Source organism: Myotis davidii, unplaced genomic scaffold (assembly GCF_000327345.1).
Source record: "Myotis davidii unplaced genomic scaffold, ASM32734v1 scaffold115, whole genome shotgun sequence".
NCBI lineage: Eukaryota > Metazoa > Chordata > Mammalia > Chiroptera > Vespertilionidae > Myotis > Myotis davidii.
The window spans coordinates 776,088-786,237 of record NW_006291010.1 but is presented as its reverse complement, the minus strand read 5'-3'; the positions used below and the strand labels follow the sequence as shown (position 1 = coordinate 786,237).

The 10,150-nt window shown below is 39.0% G+C and overlaps 1 protein-coding gene across 10 annotated transcripts in view; it reads left to right on the top strand.

The window, feature by feature from the left end:
- Window positions 1-9,492, top strand: part of MECOM (MDS1 and EVI1 complex locus) — a 576,798-nt gene extending 567,306 nt beyond the window's left edge. For 8 of the 10 annotated variants that reach the window (XM_015564149.1, XM_015564143.1, XM_015564141.1 and 5 more), the window contains one exon: window positions 2,037-3,608. In XM_015564149.1, the coding sequence (XP_015419635.1) occupies window positions 2,037-2,171 (135 nt within the window). In that variant the 3' untranslated portion in view covers window positions 2,172-3,608. Of the gene's footprint in view, window positions 1-2,036; window positions 3,609-9,482 lie in introns of those variants that run through there. The other 2 variants (XM_015564146.1, XM_015564145.1) reach the window with 2 other exon arrangements.
- Window positions 9,493-10,150: the final 658 nt, after the last annotated feature.

The following is a 10,150-nucleotide window of genomic DNA, read 5'->3' as shown; positions in this document are numbered from 1 at the left end:
TTTGACATAAAGTGACTGCCCAGCTGAGCTAACAATTGCCATCACCAGAAATAATAGCATTTTGCAATCCTAGCTCATATTTTTATTGTTACTTGATAATGTCATATGTATTGGTTTGAAAATAGTCAGGCCTTTCTGCAAACTGTCTGTCTTTCATGAGTCTCTTTATTCATTTTTTTCGACTGTTATTAACTTTCAGTTATGGGCTGGAAACTGATCCGTGTGCATGAAAATGTTTATTTCCTTTGATTACCAAAAAGGCAGATGCTTTACTCAAAACATCCCGCTATTTACTCTGTGATTTTCATAGTGATCGAGTCCCAGATAGTTGACTAATACAACAGTGGCTACATGCTATCTGGAATCCTCTCTGAAAAACCTTATCCTACCAAAATGAATTTCATGATTCTAAGTACTATTTATGTTAGGTACACGGAGCGAGGCACTTTATCGAAGTTAGTGCTTGTGATTCCCCCACAGGTTTTTCTTATTATTCCCATTTTATATGTGGAAAGTGACCTTGAAAGGTTAAGCAACTTGCCAAAGGTCACACAACTAGTTGAGTTGAGAAGCCAGGATTAAAACTCAGGATTCCAAAATTGTCTCTGTACTCAGCCTTCCAAATATCAGAGTAGGTTTCTTTAAAAGCCATTTCATAATAGTTTTTATCTTTGCTCTCTAACGCTGGGTACATAATTAGAATAGATAGTTTCATTTCCATGCTCATGTCACCCATACTTTAAACTATACAAAGGAGAGGGACTCGGTATTGTTTATCCTTGGTTCCCTGAGACCTAACACAGTGCCTGGAATAGAGTAGAGGCTTAGGACATATTTGTTAGATATCTGCTGAGATTCTGTAGAGGTCCAGAAGGCAACTTGCATACATAAGAGTCAAATGTGTACATTTAGAGCGATGACCCAGCAAATCAAACGCAGCCTGCAAGGGCAGATTTTCTAACTGAATGCCATGATTAGGAAGAAACCACAGACCAGCCACATGTCTCAGCATGACTCCCAGAGATGAAATTCTGCTTCACAACAGAGGCATTTTGTCTTTGTTTACAGACAGTGGAATGTCTTTGGCAGGACTTTAATGATTCCACTTCAGCAGCATTTTGACAAGCAAGTTTAGCAATGGATGAGACCAACAATAGCAAATCAACAGTGAAAAGTTCACTCCCAAGTCAAGACCAAACATTTCATTTGAATATTTTACTTGGCAGCAAGTGGCGGATTCGCTGAACAGTTATTTAGAATTTGACATGATAACAGGGAAGAAAGGGCACTTCCGCACAGAGCACTTCCAAGCACCTACTGCACGGCAGGCACTGGAGCACACATGGGTCAGAATGCTGTTGGGTCTTGTGTCTTATTTTACTGTTTGATAGACCTGATTGATCTACCTCAGCTTTCAAAGTCTTCGGGTGTCAACATTGACTATTTCAAGTATGGAAGGGAACTGGAAAAAGAACACTGAATTAAAAGTTAGGCAGAAGTAAATTTAAATTATGCCTCTTCACTAACTGGTCAAGTGACCTTGGGCAAGTCCTTCACCTTCAGTGCTCTCAGTTATAAAATGCAGGAGTCCATGGACTGTCTCTTCTACTAGACCACAGTGCTGTCAAATATGACTATGTCTTATTCATATTTGCAGTTTCCATCATAAGCACACGATGCTATTTTTGGTGAGTTGAATGTGTGCAGGGACAGTGGATGCATGATTGATTTATGGTTGGAGGGGGATGACTCCTGTTTCTTAATGGAGGCACTACTGAAATGTTAGATAGGGTAATTAATGTTTTGTTCTGTAGATCATATCACTGTTTTGGTCCCTAGGCACTGAAGGCCAGCAGTAATTCCATGTCATTAAAATACAAGCACACAAAAATGTTCCACGCTTTTTCAAACCCTCCCATGGGGCAGCTCCTACTCAGCCCTTCTCTCTCTGACATTCACCAATACTGTTCTGCAAATTAAAAGTGATGTATTTCAAATGCCATTTACTGAGACTCTCCTTCTTTTTCTTACCCCAGGCATATGCTATGATGTTGTCATTGTCTGAGAAGGAGTCCCTCCATTCGACATCCCACAGTTCTCCCAACGTGTGGCACAGTATGGCAAGGGCTGCCGCGGAATCCAGCGCCATCCAGTCCATAAGCCACGTATGACATTCCCAAGGTTGACAGAGTGGGACCAAGTCCAGCAGTAGCACGGCTCTTTCCTATAGGACTATTTAAAAGACTGCTGAGCAGAATGCCTTAGAAACCCAAAGGGTCACTCATTTAAAGTCCGGTGACCTTAAACTGAATGAGTAATAAAAGAAAGAAAGCAAAAGAAAGAAAGAAAAAAGGAAACTATTTATTCTCGATATTTTGTTTTGCACAGCAAAGGCAGCTGCTGACTTCTGGAGGATCGATGCGACTGAGAGCGATTCAATGAACATGAAAACCTTGCTGGGGAAAAGGCATCTTCCAGTCCACCCTGCCCCAGAGAGGGAGTGGGGGTGGGAGGGGCAGTTGAGATGGCAGCATTGATAGGAACGAACACTCCATAGAAACTGAATTCTTTTTTTTTTTTTTGTCCAAGATCACCTGACACATGATTGGGAACAGTTGCTTTTAATTACAGATTTAATTTTTTTTTCTTTGTTAAAGTTTTCTGCAATTTAACCCTTTGAAGATGGAAGTAGTTGGATGAAATGCACACTCGATTAATAGAGAAACTGATAACAGGAAGTACTTGTTTCCCATTAACTTTTTGCCTTCTTACGTACATTGTTTAAAATAGGGAGAAAGGGTATGTGTATATTGTAAACTATGGATGTTCAATGCTCAAAACAAGGTTAAGTAACCTGTCCATCACCAGTATCACTGTACCACTACACTAATACATGTTTGCCAAATCCTTGTAATAACATCTTTTATTTTAGACAATCATGTCACTTGTTTTTTTTTAATGTTTAATTTTTGTGTGTGTTGCGTGTATCCTGTATTTATTTGTTGGCAAACTATTGTTTGTTGATTAAAATAGCACTGTTCCAGTCAGCCACTACTTTCTGAAGTCTGAGGCACGCCCCTTTCCGAATTTCCAAGGACCAAGGTGACTAGACCTGTGTATGGGGGTGGTGCCAAACGGTGTTCGGCTTTTCTTAACATTCCTTTTGTTGTTGTTGTTGTTTTGTTTTCCTTTCTTAATGAGCTAAATGCGAATAGATGCAACTTAGTTTTTGTAATACTGAAATCGATTCAATTGTATAAACGATTATAATTTCTTTCATGGAAGCATGATTCTTCTGATTAAAAACTGTACCCATATTTTATGCTGGTTGTCTGCAAGCTTGTGCGATGTTATGTTCATGTTAATCCTATTTGTAAAATGAAGTGTTCCAGACCTTATGTTAAAAGAGAGACGTAAATAACAGACTGTATTCAGTTATTTTGCCCTTTATCGAGGAACCAGATTTGTTTTCTTTTTGTTTGTAATCTCATTTTGAAATAATCGGCAAGTTGAGGTACTTTCTTCAAATGCTTTGTACAATATAAACTGTTATGCCTTTCAGTGCATTACTATGGGAGGAGCAACTAAAAAATAAAGACTTACAAAAATGGTTCTTTTTCCCACTGTGTGGTATTTTCCCTTCTCAGGCAATTTCAGTTTCCCTTTGGGATCCAGTGATTTAAAGATACGATGTCTGGGGTCCTGATGCCCTTCCAGATACATGGAATGTAGAGCGTGCTTTTATTGTTTTGAGATGACATAAGGGATAGCCCTTGGCCCATAGGAGTTGGGGTATCTCCTACTTATCGTTCTCAACTTTCTCTCTGTGGTACAAAGTCAGTGCTAATGTGCAGCTCTCTGCTCTCATTCCATGTCTATGGCACCCGTTTTAATTAGGGCAGAATAACCTATAGTTTTTCAACTGAACTTAATGTAGTGCATGCCAAAGGAGTTTTTGCTTTTGATTCTATAAATACTATTAACTGATTCACAAGGGGGAAGAAACAAGCCCTTTAAATTTTCTGTGATCTTTTTAAGTCTGCCCATGTGCAATTGTCATGTTTTCATGGTTATAAACAGAAGATAGATATAATTTTGTGTTTTCTTTCTTTAATAAGGCAAAAAATACCCCTGTATTTTTAGTATATTGCTACAAATTCTTCATAATGATCAGTTTAGCAGTTGCTCCATAATCCATCAGGTTTGATCTGTAATTTCTTCAATCATTTCCATTTTGTTGAAAATTTAAGTTTTCTACTTCTCACTTATGTAAGTAGTAGTACTCTAATTTTTATGATCATAATTGTATGTGTGTTATATATGTACACACAGGGTTGGAATGTGAAGAGTGGTGTTTTCATATGACATTCTCTGGTGGGGGGCCAATTATGAACATATTTTTCTGTTTAAATATAAGCCAATTGTCTTAGAATATGGCTATTGCAATTTAGGCCAGTTGTAGAGGTTTTAAGGCCTGAAAAATAAATAAGTATGACACATGGAAATAGATCCAGACACATTTTCTGTATTCATTTATTTATTTATTCTTAACCACAATGCCAGATACATAAACTTCCTCATCCTTTCTAAATGTCAGTAGTATAGAAATTAAATATATGGGGTATAAATAATCAATTTTTAAAAAATAAAAAGTGTGCACCAGAAGAAGTATTCAGAAAATACATTTAAGCTGTAAATCTGGTCTATAAAGAAGAAGACGAATCTAGTATTTGTGACAGAAGAACAACACACTTGAGAAAGTGGAGATCTGGAACATGCACATTTTTCTTTTTTTAAAGAATATATCCATAAATTCTGAAGCAATTCAAATGCCCCCCATGCACTGAATTCTTATTGGACTCTCAGCCTGACATTTCAGTTGTTTGCTAATACTAGTCCCTCCAAATTCCAAAAAAGCTTTCAAGCCTTCCATTTCTGCTTTCCTTTCCATTCATTTCACCAGCAGCCCTTCACAGCATGGCCCTGTGGGGAGGCAATAAGATATGGAGAAGATAATACTGGATTTGGATATAGCTCTACTGGCTCTGAGGTCTCAGACAAGTCACACCCTTCCCAAAACCTCATCTGTGAAACCAGGGGAATATTACCTGCTTCTCCTGCCACTGCATTAGGTTTCTGTGAAGGTCAAAAATATAAAAGTAGCCCGGCCAGCTTGGCTCAGTGGTTGAGCATCCACCTGTGATCCAAGAGGTAATTATTTGATTCCTGGTCAGGGCATATGCCCAGGTTGTGGGCTTGATCCCATGTGGGGTGTGCAGGAGGCAGCCAATCAATGATTATCTCTCATCATTGATATTTCTATCTCTCTCCCTCTCTAGCTCTCTGAAATCAATAAAAAATAAAATATCAAAGTACATTTTTGGAAATATTTGGTAAAAGTTCTATACATGCAAGGCATTTTCTAATTTTCATTGTAATAGTTAAGGGAATAGAATATGTGTGTGTTTGTGTGCATGTAGCCTATCAGCACACATATGCAAGCACTATGCTAACAGGAAAAGTAGAATATAACAGAAATCTATTGTAGGCTATACAAAAGTGGAAACGGATGTTTTCTAAAAAAAGAAAAAAATTAGAGATGTTTCTTGAATAAATATGCGGCTTGGAAAAAAATAACCAAAAGCTCTCAACCCTTTGAAAAACATGAGACATCCAGTATAGTTGTTGAGAGCTCTCAAAAAAAAAAAAAAAATTCAAGGACAGCTACAGCCCAATCAAAGACTAGGCACACTCTTGCTTTTATTTTCAGATAATGACCACCAACCATTCTTATTCCTGTACAGAATAAATAAAATGAATTATTCATTTGTAACGAGCCTGTTAAGTCAGTGTCAGTTAATCATCACAGTAGGTCTGCATGCAGGAAGTATTACTCCTGTTCCACAGATGAGGAAACTGGAGCTCAGCGAGCTGAAGGACCTTGTTCAAAGTCATCTGGCTGGGAACGGGCTGGCTGAGAATCTAAGGGTTGCCTGGCTCCTTCGCTCACACTTAGCCAAGCTTTTCAGACCTTCTGGTTCAGGCACAGCTAAAGAAATCCAAAAATGTTGCAAACCTACGAAATGTGCCGGCAGAGAGTGAGGCTGTCAGAGATGCAGCTCTTCCCTGGGAGACATTTAGGCGTCTGAGTCTTGGCTGTGAAGAGTTTGAAAGGTGAGTGCCAAGCACTGGTTCCAACCTTTCTTTATTCAGGTTATCTCAAGTCAGAACCAGCAATACTAGTGCTTTTGAGAGATCCTAAATGCTTCCTTAAGAAGAGAAGGGCCTTAGTCATCCTGTTTGCATGATCCTAGTAGGTGTTTCCAGTTTCCTTCTTAACTTTAAAAAAATATGTATTTTTTATTCATTTCAGAGAGGAAGGGAGAGGGAAAGACAGAAACATTAAGGATGAGAGACAATCATTGATCAGCTACCTCCTGCATGCCCTACACTGGGTGGGGATCAAGCTTGAACCCCGGGCATGTGCCCTGACCCTGAATCGTACTGAGAGAGAGATAGAAACATAAATAATGAGAGAGAATCATTGATCAGCTACCTCCTGCATGCCCCACACTGGTGGGGATCAAGCTTGAAAACTGGGCATGTGCCCTGACCCTGAATCGAACTCTGATCAGCTACCTCCTGCATGCCCTACACTGGGTGGGGATCAAGCTTGAACCCCGGGCATGTGCCCTGACCCTGAATCGTACTGTAACCTCCTGGTTCATAGGTCAATGTTCAACCACTGAGCCACGCCAGCCAGGCTTAACTTTTTTCTTTTTAACTTTTCCTCAAACTTTCATTTTGAAATTGTTAACATGGCATGTGTTAAGCCCTTTCTAAAATGGTTAGGGACTCATCATGGGAAGAAGCAAATGTGCAAGCAAGTGTAGTTAAAAGTGTACTATTTCATTCTCTTCATAATTTTAAAGAATTAGTAATGGAAGGAATCTGAGGAGAAGTGGGAAGTGTGAAAAACAACAACAGACTGGGCCCAGGAGCCCCAGCGAGAAAGCCAGCCAACTCTTCCCCAAGAGACTTAAGTTAGTATTTAATTGCTCATTTTATCCTGCATAACTCATTTCTGAATACAAGAGACTGTCCTTGGTGCAACACGTATTTAGAAAAAGGGTGTGAGATGGCAACTATAAAAAATGTAGGAAATAACAACTTATTTGCTAATACTGGTGAGAATGTGGAGAAATTGGAACCCTTGTGCATTATTGATGGGATGTAAAATGGTGCAGTCGCTATGGAAAACAGTATTTATGTTACTCAAAAAATTAAAAACAGAATTACTATGTGTATATATAATATATATATATAAAATAATTGAAAGCATGGTCTCAAAAATGTTTGTATATTCATGTTTATAACAGCATTATTCATAATAACCAAAAAGTAGGGGAAACCCAAGTGTCCATTGATGGGTGACTAGATAAACAAAATGTGGTCTACACATACAATGGAATATTATTAAGTCTTAAAAAGAGAGAAATTCTGACACATACTACAACATGAAAAAAACCTTGAGGACATAATGCTAAGTGAAATAAGCTAGTCACAAAAGGACACATACTGTATGATTCCACCCATAAGAGGCACCTCGAATAGTCAAATGTACAGAGCTGGGAAGTGGAATGGTTGGTGGTTGCCAGTGGCTGAGGTCAGGGAGAAAACGTGAGTTATTGTTTAATGGGTGTAGAGTTTCAGTTTTTCAAGATGAAAAGAGTTTTAGATCTTGGTTGCACATCAATATGAATGCACTTTCCAGGACTGGATTGTACACTTGAAATAGTGAAGATGATAAATGTTATGCTATGAATATTTTACCATAATTAAAAAGAAAAAAATATATAACTCCTTCTGTTTATATGGTTCATTAAGTTGAAAGAATGTAATACTATTCAACTTAAACAGAGAAGCAAATTACCAGGTGAATACGGTAGAGCTCATAAAAATGGAAGGAAAAGCTGGGGGGACAGGCCTAAAACATGGCCCACAGCCAGCAGGTAGGCAATAGCAAGAACCAGTGGACAGCCTCTTAGGCTGTTGTCATCAAGATGACACTGTATTCAGGCTTCTTTGTCAGTCTGGGTCCAGGTTAAAGTGTGAGGTGGGAAGCATGAAACCGGCCCTACTTGGAACCCTTTTTGATCAAGAGCACCACTGAACTCATCTAAAAGCCCGAGGCAGAAAAGGCCAGGTCTCCTGGAGCCAAATTGAGAGGCTCCTCCCGAATAAGTAGGAATAAATGATGGACTTCAAAGACAATAAATGTCCACACCACCTGTGTGATAGGAGAACTAATAACTTTGCAAGGGGCAGGACACAGGATTTAGTCATGTCAGGAGCAATGAGAGGACTAGCATGCAGCACATGCACAATTAGAACTGTTTCAGAAAACATAGGATCTAAAATACTCTCAGGAATAATTATTTCAGAGAATTTCTTGAAGGAAAAATTATTTTTGTAAATGCTCCAATTATGACTCCTAGTGAAGGACTGTTCTACTAAGACTGGCAATACAATTGTAGCCAAGCAGCCACGCGTTACCCAGAATGAAAGCAGATTGACTGATAAGAGGATTTGCAGACTTTCAGATGCATGCAGTAATCATGGTCAGTAGGAAACAAAAGCATTTGCCTGAATCAGAAGCCTTCAGTAACTCAAAGTCTAGAAAGGAAACCAGAAACCACTCCAAAAATTTTAAGCAGAGAAAGATTTAACGCAGCGGGTTGCATCCCAACGCATTGGAAGGGCTGGTAGAGCCTAAGGAAGAAAAGGCCTGTAAGCCAGAGACCAGGAAGTGGCCTGTACCCCGCTCACCAAGGGGTTGCCTTTCAGAAGCCGCCCCTACCCCTGAGTGCTTGCATCACCTGGTGCTACTGCCAATGGAGTCACCCTTCCTGTGCCTTCTCATCTCCCACCAGTACCTTCCATCTCACCTCGCTGGAAATTTCTGGTAACTTCTGGGTGAAATAAGTTAATTGACAATAAACAGTTCTCTCAGTTCTCTTCCTCTGAGTTGATGAAGAAGGCTGCAAGTTCTAGGTGATGCAACTATACGATGGTAGAGCCTTGGTCCTTGATGAATGGTGGCACAGAATTGCTTCCATTCTGAACACCAGCCCATTAAGATATGAACTGTGAATAAGAAATATATTTTTGTTCAGTTCAGACACTGAGACATTGAGTGTGTGTGTGTGTTTCTTTTTAACCCATAGCAAAGCCTATTCTAATTAATACAATAGTGTTGCCCACCTAAGACTGTGGTCTCTTTGTCTACTTGCTCTTTATTGAATAAAAGGAAGAAACTTAGGATGTGTTAGAGAGATGCCAGAGAAACTTTAGCTATAAATTGAGATCTTCTTTGAATATGATAAAAAATTTAAATAATTAAAATGAGAACTTCTTTCATGTACTTCCAATGACCTCTGTCTTGAAATATACTAGTCTCCCTTATGAAGAAAATGATCAAGAATGAGGAAGGGAGGGTAGGATTGGAAGTGGAAGAGGGTATAAAGAGATAAATGATGATGGGGCGGGGAATGAAATAAAATAAAGAAAGAAAAAACGAAAAGAGGGAAATGATAAAAAGTAGTTTGCTTTTTGATGATGAAAGAAAAACACGTGAGAGTGGCAATTACTCAGCAATTTGTTTTAAACTTACATGACATTACGCAATGTAGTACAGGAATATTTTGAAGGAAAATATTTATTTAGCACTGTTCTAGCCACTGGAGGATATACAAAACAAAAGCTTACTTTGGTTGGGGCAAGCCTCTCTGAGCTGGTGATGTGCATGTCAGGACCTGAGTGAGGTAAATGATCTGAATGAACTGCTGCACAGATGTAGAGAGAAGTGCTCAAAGAGCCTCAGACATTCTGATATGTGAAGTGAATGGCATTCGGGAAACTAGGTAACCTAGGGAACAGGTTGCAGAAGAGGGAAGAAGTGTCTCCTTTAGGTTATGTTATAGAGGAAGAACCATTAGGCCTTCTGATGGTTTGGCTGGTAGCGTATTCAAATAGTACCTAAAACAACAATTATCTAACACTTTTGAATATCTAGGATAATGCTTTTATTTCTTTTAATTGTCACAACAATTCTGTCCATGAGACAGCCAGTATTATTCTTCTTCCCATT